At 41.0% G+C, this 22,084-nt stretch overlaps 1 protein-coding gene across 4 annotated transcripts in view; it reads right to left on the bottom strand.

Annotated features, from left to right (window-relative positions):
- Positions 1-22,084, bottom strand: part of il1rapl1a (interleukin 1 receptor accessory protein-like 1a) — a 341,975-nt gene that overhangs the window by 172,783 nt on the left and 147,108 nt on the right. For all 4 annotated transcript variants that reach the window (XM_041807356.1, XM_041807358.1, XM_041807357.1 and 1 more), the window contains exons 4-5: positions 16,818-17,004; positions 13,268-13,421 (exon numbers count right to left, since the gene is read on the bottom strand). In XM_041807356.1, coding sequence (XP_041663290.1) covers positions 13,268-13,421; positions 16,818-17,004 — 341 coding nt within the window. The remainder of the gene's footprint in view (positions 1-13,267; positions 13,422-16,817; positions 17,005-22,084) is intronic.

Genomic DNA, 22,084 nt, shown 5'->3' with positions numbered 1-22,084 from the left:
TTCATATTGAGTTACAAATGTGAAAATCAATAACATTTGAATTTTTCCATAGTGCTATCTAGTCTTGTGGGCTTTGTAATATCTCAAATCAAGTCATGTCATTTAAATCAAATCAATGGTGCACAAACACATCTGTTGTTTAATGAAGTGTTTGAATATATCTGAATTGTCAGCCAAAAAGAACAGAACCTTGGGAATAAAATAAAACCAAAAGCAGCTTCTCCAACAGTCAGGAGGGTAAAACTGTCCATTCAGGCTGCTGCATCCATGTAGACATGTAATACTTGCTGCTGCCGCATGTGTGTAGACATATAGTACTGGCTGCTGCTGCATGCATGTAGACATATAACACTGGCTGCTGCTGCATATATGCAGACATATAGTACTGGCTGCTGCTGTATGCATGTAGACATATAGTACTGGCTGCTGCTGCATGCATGTAGACATATAACACTGGCTGCTGCTGCATATATGCAGACATATAGTACTGGCTGCTGCATGTATGCAGACACAGTGTTGAAATTAGTGCTTGAATTGGCAGGAAAAAAGCTAGTTAGCTGATGGAACAAATAAGCGTAAGGTTCGAGGAAAGGTTTTAGATCAAGTCAGTAAAATGACTACAAGGTAAATACTGTTAAATTTCATCATGATGTGACTTGTTGTTACTTCAAAAGAGAGAGCATTTAAATTTTGGTGAGAAACTATGTATGTTTGGAGGATTGGTCATGTTGTGTGTCCTGCTGTAGCAGTGCATAATTACATTTTTTTTTAAATCTAGCATTTTTTTTCCCAAACATTGCATTTAATTATTTTAAATTAGGATATATTAAGTTATTCATTGCTGTGCTTTTTTGCTTTTTTCTTTTTTGTTTTCTGTTTAATACACCACATACTTCCCAACTATCACAGGTACAGTAGCTCTAAATAACACTGGAACAAGGTGTAAGCTACACTACTATCACTTAAAAATGAGGGAATCCCAGATTTATATCCTGGATGTCTTTATGCTTTTGTTCCTGATGAACTGAACCTGCACCAAACCATGACCTTAAGACCTCTGTGACCTCAGATGCTGCTGCTAGCAAAACATAACCTCCTCCACCCCAGCCTCCTCCTTTATAGCATAAAGCTGTTGCGCCCTCATATTTAGATTCCTGCTACTATGGATTAATTGCTTCTGAACTAATTTCATTGTATTTAATATGCATTGTCATTAATGTATCTGTTCATATGAGGTGTTCAAGCTATGGAAAGTCAAAGCATGCTGCTTGACTAACCCAGGGAGCATCTTTAGAGCAGAGTCTTCTCTGCCGAGTAAAACTGTAAATCCATTTTGCAATAAAATGGCTGGTTAATGACTGAAAAACTATTTTAATGCATAAAAGTGGCATGCAATAAAAACAAAGCAATTAATAAAAAGTAACTATGGAAATTCTGGAATTAATCACAATTAAAAATGTTAACCTTCTGGCAGCCCTAGTATAATTGAGAATTTACATTCCCAATCCCTTCATTTGACTCATGAAAGACGGCACGATGTTTAGAAAGTAATGCCTACACAATTAGGACAAGATCTCAAATAGATAGAAGGTACTCATTTGTCCACATGGGGCGCCAAATTCAACAAAACCTGAAAGTTCTTTACAGGAGCCTTAAATTATAAAGTAAATCAATTCCCAAGTCAGAGTCACACGTGTGCACGTAAGCTGTAACATTTTATAAGGTTGTGTCTGAAGGTGACCCTACAGCAAGACGAATTGTGAGGAACCTCTTACTGCGATGAGACAGTGTCCTGGATCACCTCCCCACACCTCAGCTCCTCCTGACACACACACCAAAAGCCACACACACACACATATAGGCATACCGTCCTATCAGACGTGAGATCTAGCCCTGAGAGGCAAGGGCAATCAGGTTACAGCAAAGTGTGATGGATAAATCTTAAACCTATCTCTACAAAAACATCCGCCTCAGTCACATTTTATTCTCACACATATTGTATATGTTTATTCACTCTACATAAAGTGAGTTTTCCAGTCGCCTCCCCTCTCACTGTGCGTTCTGTACGAGAGGCAATGCGACGCAGGCGATTCCTCTCCTCCCCTCGATTTCTTTCTGCCCTCTGCACCACCAATTCACTGTGCCAAATGGTACATTTACATTGGTCATAACCTCAATCACCATGCTTGCAGGCTATGCTGAATGTGCAGACAGACATTTCTACAGTGGAGGGGGGGGGATGCAGACGGAGGTATAATGGGAGCGATAGATAGAAACCCACGCCTGAGGCATCCATCAAACCAAACGACTCCATTACAGTAAGTCCGACAGAGGCAAACGGTAATGTGCACTGTGATAAACACTGGGATAATAGTCTGTTTATAGTCCTGGACACACTGTTTCTGCTGGGAAACACTGGCAGGGAATACAGATAAGATACAGGAGCAGCAACCTTTCTATCTTTCCCATTCCTTCTATCTCTCCTCCTCTCTCTCCTTCCTTATCAGTCACTTCCGCTCCCTTGTTCTCTTTATCCTTTTCCGTTCTCTCTGTATAATATTTTTGCTTGCGACAGAACGCAGAGGGAGACGCATACATCAGCCGAACGGGCCTTTTATCTGGTGTTACACTATTGTAGCATTACCATCACAGAGCTGGAATGAGGCCTGGGAGAACCATAAAAATCGAATGGAAATGATTCAGATGTGGTGTTAAAAAAGCAGACATATCACGCCAGACGGTGTATCTGCATGCATGCATATAACTTAAAGAAGGCAACTTAACTAACAGGCATGGCCCATATAGCACGTGTATGTATCAATTTATTATAGGCGGGTCGTTTCAGCTCAAACGGCACTCTGATAGTAGAAAAGAGGTGAACACGAGTCGACTAATCTGACCACGCTCTGTATTCCTCAGAGGAACAGGGAAATAGCAAACCTGCTGCAGCTATGAATCAATTATAAGAGTACACAAAAAGGCACTCTCTTTACAGACAGGAGGTTGGGGTGAAGGTCTACAGAGGGGGAGCAGGAAAAACAAAACAAAATCTTTCCATCTGTTGATAATTTTCTCTTCTCAATGCTGCGCCGCATGTGTCCACCTGCTCAGAATGAGATAAGAACATTTACACTCAAACATAAAACCAAGTGATGGGGGTCCCTGTTTCTTTTTCTATTAACCTGAGGAGCACCAGCGCTTCATTAAGGGTCTCTTGGATCAGAATGATTCGGGTGAGCCTGTGTTTATGCCCATAGTTAACCTCTATTACTAGTCTGACCTCGGACCAGATAGCAGCTCTTCTTCTGCTTTTAATGGAGGCTGTTATACAGTGAAACGGGGTCGAAGGAAAGAAGAAACACAGCCGGGTGGGGTCAAAGCAAAGGCCGGTGTCTATTGCACTATATTTAAGATCGGTTAAACTTAACAGCCGCCTACATCCTCTTGGCCTATCAAATAAACTACAACATTAGCCCTCGGATCCTCGATGTAGTTTGGCCTTTTATGCTTGCCATCCAGGCAATGCTGGTTTTAACAGGATGCGATAAAACATGGATAATCTCACGCCCACTTGAGGGGATGATGGTGTAGGTTTATTAAAGGAAATGAGCCTTTGGCCAGAGAGAGCTAATCTAATTTCACCAGGACACTACAGCTATGAAGAGGAGGTGCCCACTGGTGTGGTAATAAGGCAATATGCTGTGGTAATGTAGAGCTGGTCATATTTTTACTGTTAAATGAATGACTCAGAAGTGGCGACCCTTTTGCAATCCTGTATGGGGATGGTTTTCTGCTGGTTCGGCAAGTTTTCTAATAAATATGGGACACTGGGTCAGTTTACAAGCTGATACTAAACATTGTCTTCATCATAGGAACCTGCTTCGAGTAAATTAGTTCATGTGTTGCAAGGAGGGACATCTAAACATCTACCTGCTGAGAAAAAAAGCACTGCATCTTTGGTGTCAAATAAAATTACTTCCTCTGTTTTGACAACTTACTGACATTTCATTATGGAAAACATGCATTAAAGTGTATGGGTATAAGCATCATTTTGCATGTGCATGGAGGCATTATGCAAAAGCATTAAAGAAAGTCTGGTTTGGTACAACAGAACAAAAAGACCAATGAAAAACATTCTCTCATTCTTTTTCTCCCTGACTAAGTCTTCCTCACATGCTTGATTTAACAGTAAAAGTCTTTACACACTGGGTCCGTTATTTTCGGATGTGTTTTTTTCGGATCCGTAATCCAAAAAAAGGCACGCATTTGGACATTGCACACTGGGTCTGATGCGTTTCTATTTGCCTTCACTGTGAAAATTCGTAGAAGGTGGCAAATATTTCCATAGCAGATATCCACATTACACACCTGCAAGCTACGGTGTTTTAAGTGAGGTTTCGGGAGTGGGAGAGAGAGTGGAGGGGTCTGGTGGGGTTGAGCAAGCGAGAAGGACGCAGCAGGCGCTGATTTGAATAATCAGTCACCCGTTGAAATGACTTGGACTGATGCGAAATTTTGCATAAAATCAAGCCTGTTCCGAAAAAAATAAAAATAAAGAAAAATAACACGAAAATTTCAGCGTCAGTGTGCAACCTTGATTAGATCAATATGAGCTCGATTTTCTTTTTTGACGTGTGAAAAATCTGACGAAATAATCTGACCCAGTGTTCAAAGGCCTTAAAGGTTGCTGTTCTCACCCATACGCACCTCTTATTGTTATTCAGAAAGGTTTAAATTGATACAAGCAACATGCACATCATTTCTTTCTGCTTTTCTTTGTATGTTTCTCTCTGGTCACTCTCTCCTTCCTTTTCTTCATATCATTAATGTTTAGCATGTATATTTATAACCCAATGAAGTTTTAATGGACGTCTTTATTATGGGACATTGAGGTCATGGTGACAGACAGGCTAACAAACACGCAAGGATAAAGCCAAAGTACATACAGCCTATATCTAACAGTCATGGTACTAGCAATGCCAACAGTGTTATGTCACCAAAGGGGAAAATGAGCAGTTGGTCATGCTCAGACAATAAAACATATTAATGATTATTCTTTCAGACACAAAAGTAATTATTTCCACGGCCTTCTGATTGGTGACTAAAGCAACATATACATGACAACTGCCATGCAACCAGATCAGCAAATATCACTAAAAACTAATGAGCTCACAACTCATCTTCATTCAGAGTGCTGAGATAGAATTAATACTGCAATACATTTAGGCTATATTTAGGCCCACAATACACAATATATCTCACAATATTTTCAAATCTCCTCTAAATTAGAGAATAAATGTTCAGTCTTTTGATGCATAAAATGGCTGCTGTGGGCAGAAGTCCCATCATGCCCTTGTGCAGAGTGTTTAGCTGTGTTTTGATGTTGTCTGTTGCACAGAGATCCCTGCTGGGGTTGTTTTGGTCATGTTTCTCGTGGATTGCTGTTTTTTTCATGTGAGACACATTTGCACCATGAGTAAGGTTATCCACTAAGTCAGTCCCCACCTGTGTTTTTAGGTGTTCAATAAGGATGTATAGTACATATTCTTCATCAGTTCGCATGGCCTTACTATGAGAGGCCTTAATATGAGATGACTCTCTGCTGGAGACCCACAGATGTTCAACAGCTACTGCAGCTCGTAAGATATTTATTTGACAGTTTAAAAAGTGAAGGTTAAGTATATGTAGTTTGGACAGATATACTGTGGACACTTTTAAAGGATTAAATTTAACTTTTGATGAGTTGCATTAACACTGTCAATTTTGCTGTGTTTTCAACTTCATGTGATCTATTCGCTTATTGTTCTAGCGACCAGTGAAAGTTCATATTTTACTGTACAACTCCTCAGTAGCTTCTCAGTACTTTAAGTAAACTTTAAATTGAATACTTTTTACTTTTACTAGAGAAGATTTATGGACCAGTACTTTTACTTAACCAGAGTAACTATGCTTATACTTGAGCACAATAGTTGTGTACTTTTTTCACCTCATTTGATTGTAAAACAAGATGATTATTTCTCCTCGTTAAGGCTGAAGCAAACCTACACAAAAACTCACCAATTGCAAGATGACTAAACACTGCAGTCTTGTCCAACCAATCAGGCCACCTTTGATTATATTAGTCCTGTTATCAGTGGTGATGCACACTGGACTGGTTTCTGACAAATTCCATGACATGAGAGCATCTTTCAGACCTTGTGTAAGAAGATCTCATGTGTGAGAGTTCATGAGATTTTTTTAATTTCCCAGCTTTTCAACAACATTTCTGGGGCCATGTCTTTGGCGACGTGTGTTACTGTTGCCGTACTCTCTTTAGTATATTTTACAGAGTACCGTGTTTTGTTCGACATCTTCCTTTTGAAATCTGAACCACTGCCAGATGACAGATCTGGTGCTGTTTGTCTTCTGAACTAAATCATCTGTCTCCATCTCAAACTAACTAACTCTTTTTGGCTCTTTCTTTGCATTCTCTGCCCTCTCCATGCTTCCCTCCCCCTCCATCTGATACAAAAGTGTGCATGTGTGGAGTAGAGTTTCCAGGTGGGCAGAAGTGTGAGCTGTGTGCTGTGAGAGAGGCATTAGAAGACTGTGGGAGAAGCTAAACTCTATGGAGGATTGCATGCTGATGGCTTAAAAACTTCCAAGTTCTGTCATTTATACTCCATAGTTGCATCTTTCATACATCATTTTATACATCTCACATGGCAAAAGCTGAGTATATTTGTTAGATTGCTAACCCTATATGTAAACATAAAACTGGCTACCACACAAAGGTTTGTCTAGACATGGAAACTGGGGAGTTTCTAGTCCAAGTAACCCTGAAAAAAGTTTGCCTGCAATACTTTTCCACATAGGCCCTCCACCTGATTTATTCCTGTTAATTCAGTGCCTTATCTTTGAAAATGTTCTCCCTAGCAGAAACAAATAAAAGTCACACCACATCACCTGCTAGTTCTTCAGAATTTGGGGGTCCAACATTGTTGTTGTACTCCTACTTGTGTATGACTATGGTCTGGAGTTATAATATGCATGTGCAAAGTCTTCATTTTCAGATGAACTACATATTGCCTGTTTACAAGGAGACAACTGTGCTATTTTCAAAACTTTCCAGTTTCAAAGGGCCATTATTGTGCAAATAAAGCAAAACATGCATTAAAAGGCTATCATTCTCAAATATTTTTTCCCACTTAAACATAGTTGAACAAAAACATTTCCTCTAGAGAGAAATCACTCTGAAACTGATTAAAAGCACGTTCCCAAACATGAGAAAACCCGGTTCTCTCATTATCCATCTTAATGGTTTAGTGGTAAAAGTATCTGAAGCATTAGGACAGGCCATACTCAACAAAAACATATCAAATAAGAAAATATAATGGCTTTAAATTGGATGAAATTGCCTTTTACCCAATCCTGTCAAAGAAACCTAATGGATGGACTGCCACTGGTCTGTCCCTGCATATAGTAACATGTGGCCCAAAGGGATTTCTATTTTAGGCTCTTTACAGAGCCTCCTGGTCACACCAAGCACATGGGAGTGCCATGCAGTGATGGTAATGGTGATAAAATGGAACCTAGTGTATCTTCTTCCTATCTACCTCATATTTATTGAGCCCCACTGGGGATAAAATGCTGCTTCATCAATCACAAGAGCAGCCAATCTGGAAGCCGCATCTCCAGGATAACACTTTAGCCCCATCCAAGGGTGCACCATGCTCAGGTTGAGGTTTGTCTTCCTGTTTGGTAGATAGCAAATAGCGAGTGTAGCTCTCACTGTTATCAGCCTTATATCACAGAAGAGCGATGACCGCGCACAGAAAGAAACACCAAACAAGATACTAATCAAAGCCTTACACCGCCAATTCAGGGTCTACAAAACCACAAGATACACAATCCAGAGCAGCTTGAGCAAAGGAGTTATCCATTTCTTTCACTGGGTGTACCAAATGTACAAATCCTGATCCAAAAAAGCTGGGACATTGTGTAAAATGTGAAGAAAAAATAAATATACAGTGGTTTGCAAGTTTAATTGAATAGAGCACAGCAATAGATATTCAATATTACATGCTTCCTACACACTTTTATCAAATTGAAAATTTTTAAGACCTGACCTGAGGCATGTAAGATATCACAGTACACCAGAGCAGGAGTGACTTTTCTGATTAATGCACTGTTTATCAAATTCCAAATGGTAAAGGGCAAAGACAGTTTTGGGGTCGTAAATATCCACATCTGATGATTACTGGCACATTTAATGTCTCTTCTATAATCACATCACATTTTTAGAGGGCAATTTGGTAAACCTAAGAATTGTAATGTGGACAAACATATCTGCCAAAAAGAACAATTAAAATCATAAAGGTTGGCCAGAAAACAATGATCTGATAAAGGCAAAGGGCCTTAAATGTCAAAAGTCCATTTAAGATTTTTTTCAGGGTGTTTTCACAAATCTAGTTTGGTTGATCTTGTCCAAATCAAGGATCAGTTTGTTAATTGTTGCGTTTGGTGTCAACTCTGGGGCCACTTACAAGTGGACTAAAATCTGTACTGGGTGAGGAAAATGCTCTGTGATTAATCAATTTCTTGTGGTTTATAAATACACCTATACCTATTTCACCCATAAAACAAGAGTATAAAGAAGATATTTCAGAGAATAAATCAGAAAATGACCACTCAGTTTACAAGAGGGGATGGAATCGACATGTTCCACGGCACCATGTGTGGATCTATTTGTCAAAGTGTGTGTCCCAGTAAGCAGAGAGTGCAGAGTGTGCGTTTATTAATAGATCCAGTTATTGCGCCAATAATTCATCAATTAATCAGGTGTTCATAGCCTTCCTGGGAGTGATACCTCAAAAAACAGAGACATCTGACCCTCTGGAAAGGTCAGAGCTATGATAGGATGAGAACTTCAGCACCATGAACAGCCTGTGTGTGCGTCTGTCATTGCGTGTGTCAAAGGGGCAGAAGGGCAGAGTGTCTGCTTATAAATTGATCCCAGAATGCATCATTTACCCAAAAGTAAAACAATAAATATGAATCCTAGTAAAGTTTGTGTTGGAAACGACTGATGTCCATTACCTATATGGTATTACAGCTTTCACATCAGTGCAAATGAATAGAACTAAAACTGCAAATAGACTCAAGTTTGTTTCAACTGAACTAAATAGGTTAGGTTTGAAAGCACCCTAAGACTTTTCAGGGATTCACAGGAGCCCTGGTTTTTATAGAAATACATGCATTCTGATGGAAATATCGGGGGTTGTATCATCCGGGCTAAAGAGCAAAAAAGACCAACCAGAGTATTATCAACACAAAGCTAAAGAGCCTGCAGCTGTCATGGTGTGGAGGTGTATTAAGGCCCTTGCATGGGTTACATGCACATCTATGAAGGCACCATTAATACTGAGAGGCACTTCAAGGTTTTTTGGCAACAATGACTTTTTCAGGGGTGTCCCTGATTAACTAGCAAGACAATGTCATGCCAAATTTCATATGAGTTACAACAGCATGGCTTAGCACTAAAAGAGTGCAGGTGCTAGATTTCCTGTATGCAAAGCAGACCTGTCTCCCATTTAATTAATTCATCAATTAATTTATTTATTAGGATCCCACTCTTCTTAACACAGGAGTAATGATGACAGTAAAATTTACAGTTACAATAGACACCAATAAGGCCAAGATAAACCTATTGGCGATCAGAAAGATCTTCTCTTATTGGCTTATATTGTATGTTATTAGAAAAAGTCTGAATGTAATGTTTCCTCTTACAACTGCTGGTACAGTAACCTCATAGTGACACAGAGGTACACAAAAGATAACCAAAATATTCTCAAACTGTAATAAAATATTCAGGATTTCATTAAACCTATTTGAAGAGGGTCTGAGACATTACATTTAGTTTGACCTCTTTAAAAAAAAAAGGTGTATTTGTTAACCTTGTGATTTCAGATGGAAAATGTATGGCGCATTAAGCACGAAATACAACAACAGAAACCCTGCACTGTTGAGTGACATCAAGCAAGAATGGGAAAGAATTCCTCTTAAATACTTTAATAATGGGGCGCACATGGTCTAGTGGTTTGGAGTGGGTCCCATGTGTTGGTGGGCCTTGCTCGGGTCCAGCCTGTGGCAACTTTCCTGCATGTCTCTTCCCTACCCTCTCATCCCTGTTTCTGACTCAATCCACTGTCCTACTCTATGCTTAAAGGCATTAATAGCACTAAAAAATATATTTAAATACTTTAACGATTAGTGCCTTTAGCCACTAGATCAGGCCTATGCAATTAGTGGCCTGGGGCCACATGTGGCCCAGAATTAGCCCCCAAGTGGCCCAGCCTGTGGTCATGCCAGGGATGTAGAGGGCAACCTGTTTTGCAAGTTTTCATAAATTCCCTCAGTATTATAGACTGTGAATGCAACACTCTGCGTAGCCTAGCAACAGTCCACCTACAGTGCACTGCGTTGTTTTGAAGCATGGTTAGCGATGCTGACAAATGTAGCCCCAAGGCAATGTAACCGAAATTATTATTTACAGAATTTCAGTTTATTTTTTCATTCTATTTATTTTATCTTTATGCAAGTGAAAAAAATCTACTACCTCAGATTTTGCTAAAATACAGCTCTGTCGTTGTGTTTTTATGCACTTTTTGATATACTTTTGTCATGTTACCAAATTTAAAAGGGGGACTATAAATAAAAAGTGCACATTTTTCATCAAATTGGTCTGTATTGGTTCGAATTTGACATTACAAGCTGCTTACTGGGTGCAGAACATGTCTGGCCTGGCTACATTTCTTAATTTTAAAATTTGGCCCAGTTGAATTTATAATTGTAAAGCCCTGGTCTAGTGGTTTAGGGTGGGCCCCATGTGTTGGTGGGCTGTGCTTGGGTTCAGCCTGTGGCTACTTTCTTGCATGTCTCTTGCCCTCTTTCTCCTAGATCAGGGGTCATCAACTAGATTTGGGGGGCCATCTTGTTCCTAAACAGGCACTTTGGGGGCTGAACTTAAAAAAAAAAGAAAAAACTAAAGACATTTTTATTTACTTTTAAATATGTGCAATTTTTAGGCCCCAACAGTGAGATAAGTCTCTATATTGCAGCCTGCCACAAGGGGGCGACTGAAATATTTTACCCAAATATTTCTGTGGCTGTCATGTTTTCTATGCTGTGTACGGATAAATGAAAAATCTAAGCAGGAAAATTGCACCCCCAAGACATCTGAAGCCGAACGTTTCCATAGAAAGTGGCAGTTTAGTTCAAGAAGGAAATGATAAATACATGTATAACATACATTATATTTGCTAATAATGGCTTATAGGTAGATTTCTGATCAGACATGAAGTCATTCCTAGTTAAATTGTTTGAATCTCTGTTGTTTTTGGAGACAATTTAATAGCTATAGCTTTTTGTTCTGGGGGCCAGATTGAAAGATATGGGGGGCCTGATGTGGCCCCCGGGCCACCAGTTGATAATCACTGCCCTAGATGCCAACTTTTTTGGAACAGATTGCCAGCTTCAAATTCAGAGTATGTGTGCATTTCCTAAATGAAATAAAGCTTTTCAGTTCAAACATTGAATATCTTGTTTTTGTGCTCTGTCGGATTGAATATATTAGAAGGTTTTGCAAGTGGTTTTATTTTGATTTATTCACATTTTATATAATGTCACAACTTTTTTTTGCATGTTTTGCAAAATGACCAGGGAACCAAGATTGTAACAAGTAAAGCCACGTGAATACCCACCCACAAATCCCGGATGTGATTTTGGCCTTGTTCCATGTTGACTCATTTTCAAGGTTAAGCTATGTGTCTTTCTGTTTGGAAGATAGGAAATAGCAGATGTATCTCACAGTTTTATCACCCTTATATCAGAGAAGAGCAATGACCAGGCGCAGAAAGAACCCCCAAACAAGATACTAATCAAACACACACCAGTTCAGTGCATACAAAACACAAACCAAAGCAGGTTGAGCAAGGTTGTTGCCCAATTCTTCTAATAAGTGTACCAAAACCCATAATCACACATCCAAAAATAAAGCATGGCAAGGAGGTTTTGTGACAAAGGCTGACTCAATGTGGGTACCTATTTGAGCTTCAAATCTTCCAATCTCATTCATATTTGTGTTCAGTGCAAATACACCCAAGGTATGTTTCTCCTTGCTTGGTAAATACCTAATAGCTGGGGCATCTCACAGCGCCATCCCCTCATACCACACAAGAGCAATGAAAAGGCTCAGAAACAAACACCAAAGAAGATACCAATCAAAAGCTAACACCACTCCTGTGTACTAAACACGAACACAAACCAAGGCAACACGGGCAAAACTGTTGTCAAATTTGTTTTGATTGAGATAAGAAACTGAACACGTAACTGCATCCGGGAATGATGCAAGGACCAAGCAACCAAGGATGTAGCAAAGGGTGAGGCAATGTGGACACGTATTTGAGCTTAAACTTCAAATCTGTTAATCATTATGATGAACGCTTCCTGATAGAAATCATCCAAAGCAGTACACTGATGCAATGATGAGATTTTCTAAAGGTAGGCTTTCATGAGTGCATGTTTTCAAAGGTCCTAACAGGTCAAGATGTACTGCTTTAGAAAAACAACACGACCAGAATTTTAGGCTGTAACTCAAATGGTTTGACCTTAAATCAAAAAGATGTACACACGAAAACACAATCTGTTGAAAAATTGAAAGGGAAAGGCTGGATTTGACCTTTTCAGCAACTCTAATATGAGCAGTTGACCTGAGAGAACGCAGGCTTAGATCATCTATCCCCAGGTCCCACCCTGGAGTCCACTCATGCTGAGAAAGAAACAAATGAATGCACTTATTTGTCACGTGTTCACCTGTGCAGGGCAAAGAGAGATAGAGAGATGGATAGGAACAGAGGGGGCAGAGCGGCGTAAATCTCCTGACCTTGGTCATTGCTCTTTGGCTCTCTGCGTGAAGGGGTTTAGCCCACAGCCTTAAATATTTCAACACTGCTCGGCTGGCTGGAAAGTGCTGAGCTAGAAAAAGGGATAGAAGCCAGGCAACAGCATTCAACCTCCCCCAGCAATTAACACAGCAGCAGGACATCACTGCAGTGCTCAGGAGTGTGTGTGTGTGTGTTTGTAACCATCTATTCCGTCTCCACAAGTGCCTTTGACTGCTACTCGCCAAGCAGCGTCTACTAAGGTTTGATCTTGTAAAAGAGACACTCGTTAAGTGTTACAAAAACGGCTTCTTAATGTCTCTTTTTAGACTCTCAAGAAGACTTACCAGTTACTGTGAGTTCAGTCGTCCTTCTGACCACAAAGCCACCATACTGGACTTCACATGTGTAATTCCCAATGTCATCTTCTTTGACTTCCTGGATTGACAGAGTGTCCCTCTTCAGGATGATGCTGGAACGCCATTGCTTTGGACGGCACTCCTATTAAATGAGAAAAGACAGACAGGTCAAATTTAGAACTTCTTCCCAAAGGCCTAAGACTGATAAATCACTGTGGAAAGGAAAGACCAAATGACTGGCAGGAAATGTTCCAGGCAAGAAATTGCCTCTGCTTCGTAATAAATTAGAGCCATTCTATTTAAAGTGTTATGACCTGGACACAAGAGTTTCCAAAAGCCATAAAGCCTTAACAAAGTTCAATAAATAGTATGGATGATAGACTGTAGTCTTAGTAACATCACCCAGTAGCCTCTGACCAGGCTTTATAAAGCTAATGCCTGAGGCCCTATGATGAGTCTCTGCCAGAAAGTGGACTACTGTTAGGTTACTTACTAAAATACACTAACCTTGCAAAGCAGATGGATTCGCCTGTTTGTCACTGGCGAATCCATCTAACAAAGCTCCCATCTAAACAGTTTGGGCCCAGTTAGAAAGTGACGGGACCAATCAGTGACGAGTGGCAGCACTTTCGGGCGCAGCAGAGTCATGATGTAGCAAGAGGCCAGTTTGAATTACGGCGGAAGACAGTGTAGATGCTGCTAAAGCGTCTGTTTTGTCAGAACTTGACAACATTTCTTTGTTAAAAGAACAAAGAACAGCATTAAGTTGTTTTCTTTTCAAAAACAACAAAAGTCGTGTACTGACATGTCTACAGTCGCCATGGTTCCAGTTATACAGCTCTCTGCTGGTAGCAGCGCACCTCGGTTTTGGGGTACAACATCACGTGTTTTGTTGCTTTGATTGGCAAAGATATTACAGACAGAACAATTATCCAATCACCCTCCCAGTTTTTTTTCTCCAAAGGCTCTGCCCTTTCCCAAACGCCGCTTATGAGAAGTCAGGTTAAAAATACACCTAAAACGTGCTCCACCTTTGAGTTGTGTATCTTTTCACGTCTTATTAAGGCAGTCGCTAAAGGACAGCTACCTTGGACTGCAGTGTTCGTCGAGAAGATTATATGTCATCAAAGCATGGCAACTGAGTCTGCCGCTCACTTGTATCTGCAGGGAATGCCGTTAATTTGACCATGTTGTAGTTCAGTATAGCATGACATTAGCTTTTTACTTTTGTCAGTTACATTAAGGAACCAGATATGATGCTTATGTTATCAATTTGTGAAGATTATCTTTATGAACAAAATGTGTAAGTCTCATAAACTTTTTTGGACACAGAACTTATTTTCAGCAGTGTTCCAAAAACCCACTGAAAAATCCCATAGGCTCATCGCTGAGGGAAACCATGCGGTTTGGGTAAACACTAGAAGGGCTGCCCAATTATGGGCTATTTAGGCCACTTAGAATGGCTTATCATTCCAAGGTAGGGATGCAAATTATACTTATTTTGCCATTGATGAGGTTTAATCTGAAAAGCCAAAGACAATTTAAAAGGCCTATGTTATGATAAAATATCTTCTTCCACGACTCCTCGTGATCTGGAACAAAAAGCTACATAGCATCATAGAAGAAGAAAACTGAAACCAAGAAAACTTTGCTGGCTGATGTTGAGAATTCTGAAAATTTAACAGAGACATTTTTGAAACTTTTTTGACGATTGTAGTGCCTATAAAGCTAGCAAAAATTTTACTACAGCTAGCAGTGAATGCTAACATTAGCATGGCTGACAACATGGACTGTGGCTTGCAGTGTTTTTTATTTTCTGTTTTGATGGAACTATTGGATTATTACAACATTTTGAGTATAAAGCTATTGTCAAACCCCTGTTTGTGCTGAATACTGCTCTTTATCTAAGTGAAACCCCTTGTACTCCAGCCCTCTAAAATTGTGTTAAATAACTGTCAGCATACATCAGTGACTGTATTGATTCGATAGTGTCTTTTAGTGTCTTTAGTGTGTTTTGTGTTGCATATTTCCCATTCTAGACAGACTGTAAGGATCTAGCTCAGAGTTTTTAATGTTAATAGTTTGGTTAAAAGGGCCAGCTGCAAATGCCTGGCCCTTTATTTGATCCTGGTCTGTCACTGAAATAATCTTTCAACCTAACTTTAGGTCAGTCTTGTTAAATGCAAATATGTTAAACAGAGGCCGACCTTAAGCCTCCAGGCAAACAACTTCAATGTGCTCACTTGTCAGTCAGCGAAGCCACGGCCTAAAACTCCTGGCTTTGATAATATCAAAATGGAGCTTTACCTCCTGTGCAGTGTTCACCAAAAAAGAAATGAGCTATGGAGACCAAAATCATCCCTGTACATGGCTGTAATCATACCTGTTTCTGCTGGTCTTTTTAAACATAGGGCCTAGTGAGGATTCCTGGATATTTCAACCAACCCCAAGTGGACGATCAAAGAACTGCAGTATGTTTCTGCCTTGGCTAAGGAGACACGATAAGGTGCATGGCATAAAAACTTGATAGAGTAAAATGATAATGCTTTGCCATTATTCTACTTATCTGATCAAGATTTATTGCAGTGAACTGAATATTCTCCATTCAATATTTCTGTAAAGCCACAGAGGATGGAGAATGTTATTTACAGTAGTCTCTGATGACAGAGTAAGTGGGTTTGTGCTGTGTTTGTGAGTATATGCGAGCGCAGGCACAATGAGTGACTCCATGACATGAATCCTCTCTGCAGCCTCTCGATGCTGCGGCAGGGACAACGATGGCTCTGCGGATTCTATTCCACCATTGCTCCCGGCAACCTTCGAATTCAATCACTGCGGCTCCGCAGTGGTCCAAATAACTCTGGGTTCCAGCACTCCCAGTCATTACCCAGACCATAATTGAATTCTGGGAAAACCTAGAGGTCGAGCCCGGCCAGCTAATCTACTCCTGATCTGCCTGTGATTAGTCTGGCCTGAGCCCTTCCCTGGGATGCACTTTGTTGTCCGCAGGCCATGCCTGACCTGGGAAAAAAAAGGCGAGAGTCCAGGTGGGAGAAGGAGAAGGTGCATGCTGCATAAAGATCAGGGAGAAGGAGCAACTGGAGGACATCCACTCATTCCGCAGGGCACCGGAGTGACATTGCACAATTTTCTCCTCGTACGAGATTTCTGTTCATTACCTAAAGCCATCTCTGTGGCTGCCCTCTGCTCAGTCCCTGCTCTCCTTAGACAACTATTCTAGCACAAAGGCACTTATGTAATTCATTGAGATCATTTGCATCTACACATAATCTGCCTAAGTGATCTAGAACCACATTTCAAACAAGGCTTTTAAACATAAACAGCCAAGAAATTTGATAAAAACAAGCCAACGAACCATTTAAGAATGTTTCTCGCTTGTGTAACCACAAGGACAGACGCTCTCTTTATTACTTAGCGCTGCCATGTAAATAATAATAAAGATACACAAGAATAGAAAATTAATGAACCCTCAGGCACATAAATGATACACAACTCATACAGCAGAGAGATGGCGTACCTTGTACCAAGTGATGTCAGGCTCTTTTCCTGGCTCAACATAGTCGTCTATGTCAGGACAAAGGATGTCTTTACTCTTGCTGAGCTCGGCCTTCTCATATTTCCTCATGTTGGAGTTGTAGCACAGGTTTGTGTCGTTGTCAGCCACAGTCAGAGACATGGACACCTTCATGCAGTATGTGGAGTTCCTGTGGGAAGAAAGCAAATGGTTCATCTGTGATCATGGGAATTTAGTCAGAATGCAGTCTTCATTGACAATAAAGATCTGAGAAAAACTACCAAAAAGCAAACTAAAGAGCACCCTTTATACTATCACACGCATTCAAATGAGTGGAATATTCTTTTCACCCCCTTTGATACCCTTGTAGTTATTTTTATCCTTATGCATCCCTCCGCTGCCTCCAGCCCCTCCCCACTTCGTTTGTGGGGTTAGCAATAACGACGTGTTCAGCAGCTTTACCGAGTCAATGACTCACGCTCACCACCGCTATTGGATTTATGGGGGGAGTCAGCCGGGCCTGGGAATGCTAATCAGAGGAGAGACAAACGTTGAGAGGGGGCCCTCGTGAACATAAAGGAAGAGAAAGCTGCTTGGTCATCACAAGGACTTAGTCCCCATCGTACAACACCCCCCCCCCCTTCTGTCGTCTCCCAGCAACCATCAACACACTTCAACTCTGATGCACACTAGCAGATAAGTTTGTCTCCCTCTCTCTGTTCTCCTACTGAGTTATTAATGTCACTGGCATCATAATCAAAGGCCTCATCATTTTAGACCGCATCAGCACCGACATAAGACCATCCTGTGCTCACAGGGAAGGGAAGACTTTTAGTTGTAAAGTCTAAAGCCACATTTGCAGGCATCATCATTGCCTATGCTGTATTAGGAGTCCTTCTGCAAGATGTCAGGGCTTTAGAGTGAAAACATACACGATTGTGTTTCCGAACGAGTGCTCAGTCCAAACTAGCCGCCTGTTGCAACAACATAATAAATACAAAGTCACTGAATCTCCCCCACACTGGGAAGAAAAATCCAATTCTACCTGTGAAAGAAATATTGCCCCTGTTTGTTAAATCATGAATTGACTGTGAATGACCACATTTTTTGGAAAGCTGAGCTCAAATTAACCACCCACCCAGTCCTGTTATATCAAGAAAACCCTTCCACAGAACCTTTCTCACAAAGTGAAGTAAACTAAGAGGTCTCAAAAAGCAACACATCATGCTGCGTCATTGATATCTATCAGTCTGTAAAGCAAACCATAGTGGGAGCCATTGTCCACAAATGGAGAAAACCAGTGAACCTCCACAGGAGTGGCTGGCCAATGAAAATTACTCCAAGAGTGCAATGACAACTCATCCAGGAGGTCATAAATAAACATCCAAAGACCTGTAGCCTGTTGCACCAGCAATGTGTAAGTTCTGTCTTAAAGGGATATTTCAGGATTTTTTGAAGTTGGGTCGTATAAGGTACTTGGCTATAGTAGTGGCATTAGCATACAGTGATTTTTGTGAAAGTTGGTCCTGTGGTCGAGCTCAGAGAGATCCAGGGCATAACTAATTTACGATGCAGCTTTTGGCATGTCTCCGTCCACCTCTGCGCACTGATATCCTCTGATCGGCTGTGTGAGTTCACAGGAATAATAATACCACACCAAGCTAAAACAAATACAATATGAGTGATTTCAACTTGATTGATGATGATGTGCCGTTTACTGTGGAGATGAAAGATTATTTGTGTGAACCGGAGTACGACATATTTTCCAGGCCCAATTTTACGTAAAACTCGTAATTACAGGGATAAAATGTTCCCATTTATAGCCACTATGCCCTGGATCTCTCTGAGCTCGTAATAACCACAGGATCAACTTTCACAGAAAATCACTGGAGGCTAATACCACTACTATAGCCAAGTACCAACATCAAAAAGCCCAGAAAAAATTCCTTTAAGCTATGGTGTAAAGTCCACCCTAAACGCTACATTGAAACTAAGTAAGTTGTAACTTGAGTTGTGTTATTGTTCGGTTGCACCAGGGAGACATAAGACTGATCTTAACTAGTAGAGATTTTACGTCCAAATTAACAAAAAAATTGTCGCAGATATGATGTTTTATCTTAATTTAACCAATCACTGAAAAGCATTTTTTTACTCACTTTTTTGCTACAGATGCTAACAGCCAAAACCAACGTTACTTGCTCCCATTAAACAGGCCGCTTATGCTCAAAAAAAACCTCCATTGTGGCTGAATAAAAAACAATTTGTCAAAGAAGAGTGGGCCAAAATTCCTCCACAGCAATTGCAAGGTATTGCAATTGCATGCTTGTTGCAACCAAGGGTAGCACAACCAGTTATGAATGACTCTGGATTAGATTTGGATGGCTGTATTTTCCTGTTATGAGCAAAATCATCTTTTAAAAACTTACTGATCCAAAACAAAAGTCAGACAAAGAATGCGCAGGGCATTCAGTTAATTTCAGAGTAAACACCATGTATAGAATGCCAGTCACCTATCCCATTGCTACATCTGCATTACGTAACAGGATAAACAACAAATCAACCTCAGACAAGCAAACTATAACAGCGTTTTATCTGTTGTTTTTATTCCCGTGTGAACTTGTGATCTCGTGATCCAGCTGCTCTGGGCTGCACTCCACTCCACTTCAGAAAAGGACCCAGTGGGAAGCGTGCACCGTCAAATGGAGCAAAACTGTGGCACAGGCGGGACGCTGCAGACATGGACCCTGTGGAAATTGCGGTTGAGTGGAGCTGCTTCAGGACATGAGTAATATGGTCATGAGAGTGGATATTGGCAAGCACACAAGGTCTGACTGTTGTGGTTTACTGTGGCGAGTTTATTGAGGAATTTGGACGGTGAACAAAGATGAATGCTGAAGAAGTCAAGGGCTTTTTTTCAGTGCAGAAAGAGATTTCTGACCTTTGCATGGTAAAACAAGTTGAGATGCCAAACCGTGACCACAGGCCTGAATTAAAACCATGCCCCAAGATATAATTAGCTGAGATTTCCCTTGATTTGAAATAAATGGCTGCATGGACTGAAACCATAAAAGAGCGCCCCAGACTCTGAGCCCATATTGCTTTATAATAAATGTCTGTCTGTGTTTCTATCACCTGCTGCCCCGGCCTATCCTGGTTTGTGATTTGACTCGGTCAGTCACCCAGTCGTTCGAATGGGAGGCCGCGTGCGTACAGCCATATGGGCTTTCATTTCATTTCATTACATTACATTTACGGCTCACCAGATGCTCCCATTCACTGTAAATGACAGGGTTTCATATGATCTACTCAGGTTATGGAAGCAATAAGGGAGTCACCTCTCTCATATAAACACCTCTGACCCCTGGGGACCATAAAACACAGATGCAGACACACACGTATACACAGGCTTTAAAGATGGCTACATGCAGCTGTGCAGCACAAGTGGAGATAGCAATGAGAAGAAAAATAGCCCTTGGAATGAGAGAAAAAGATACTGTATACTTTAACGATATAGAAGATGACTAAAAGGGCATGTGGAAAATGCTGTAGGAAGCAAAAGTAAGATGCAAGATAATGCAACAGAGCTCTGCCCTCTTGGAGCTGAAATCTCACTTTATCGACTCGAAGCCTCCTATCTAAAGGGAAAGGAGTGGGAAGATGCGATGCTGTGGGCTCACGGAGTACACTTAAACAAATATATTTGTTTTAAGAAACAAACACGGCCGTGCAAACACATGTGGACACAAAAATGCACCAACACTCACAGAGGCGCAAAGTCAAACTCCCCCGCTTTGTTGACATAAAGAGAAGAAGCTCAGAAATGACCTCTCATAGCCGTACACCTGAGCCATTAAGGTCCCCAGGGAGCCAATAGGAGACATCCTTGCATGTTGAATATTCACAGCGGGCAACCCGTGGCATTGTGGGAAGGTGTCACTGGTGGTGCTTGATTGATGGACAGCCGGGGGTCGATGCACAGTCCTGTGGTGTCTTTCACGTCTGTCACTTTCTATTTGAGTGTCCCTGCTTTGGATATTAATCTGCAGCTCACGTTAGCAGTGATTCTCCACACATTATTATCCCACATGTTAGAGAATGTGATCATGGGAAAGAAATAAATGTGCTTTTACCCACTCCAGGACACAGACTCATTACTGGAATTATTAAAAAATAATTTGTCAGGTGAAACATAAAGGGGCTGGGAGAGACAGAGCGATGGAGGGAGGAAGAAAGATTGATGGATCTGAATCGATGTTACACACCTTATGTGGGGTGACATGCAGAGGAGAACCAGGCAGAGAGAGAGAGAGCATGGAGAGATTGCTATGCAAATGAAGTCACCTTCACGTGAAAAATGGCGATTAGACTTAAATTTCCAGACAGAGAAGGACAAAGATAACCGTTCATGCACTGAATACGCACATTTAAAGTCACAATATTCCATATCTCTTTGTGAGGAAAAACATCTGGAGGGCTTCAGTGAAAAGCTGAACTTAACACAGATGGATTTACCTACATTTAGAGATAGTACGCAACATGCCCTGAGCTATTGAAAACTATCCTGCCGTGTACGCCATGCAGGCAGAAGGTATTAGAGCAGTCACAGTTTTTTTTGTCCTGTTGGCTTTCATGGTCAGTGACAATGACTACAGCTTTAAAGTGCTGATGATAAGCTTTCATTTGTGGCTGCTTATATCAATATCAGACTGAACGATGATGCCATAAAATCACTGTAGCTTAGTCTGCAGCCAAAATCAACAAATTTATGCTATGATTTCCCCATGCAACTCATCTTGTCTCTGGGGGACAAACATCAAAATCTGATCAATTACAAAGTCCAAATTTATTTGTGCACAAAACCTCCTGCAGTATTTTCTACACCAATGGTTCACAACTGGTCCAGCCTCAGGTCCCACCATCACCTCAAGCCAGGTCAAATAGCATGTACTTCCCCTCGTCAACCTGGTCCTGTAGTGCTCCGGCCTCCTGATGGCCATCATCAAGGCCAGTGCCAAGCCCATGCCCCATCTTTCAAGCTGACACCTCCACGACGCATGCGGTCACCCCTAGCATCTGGACCAGCTACAAGGTCCTGGGCCCCCAGTATACAGTAAGCTGGATCGGGCACTGGAAAGCGCAAAAGGTGCCTCTAAAAATGCAGTCGCCATTCCCGTATCAAGATGCTGACCCTTCCTATCCCCGCTCTCCTCAGCGCGTCAGTCAGCACAGGATTTCTTTTGTCGGGGCTTTTTCACCCATGGTGAAATGCC

The sequence above is a fragment of the Cheilinus undulatus genome, linkage group 15 (assembly GCF_018320785.1).
Source record: "Cheilinus undulatus linkage group 15, ASM1832078v1, whole genome shotgun sequence".
Classification (NCBI taxonomy): Eukaryota; Metazoa; Chordata; class Actinopteri; order Labriformes; family Labridae; genus Cheilinus; species Cheilinus undulatus.
This window is presented reverse-complemented; position numbering and strand designations above follow the sequence as displayed.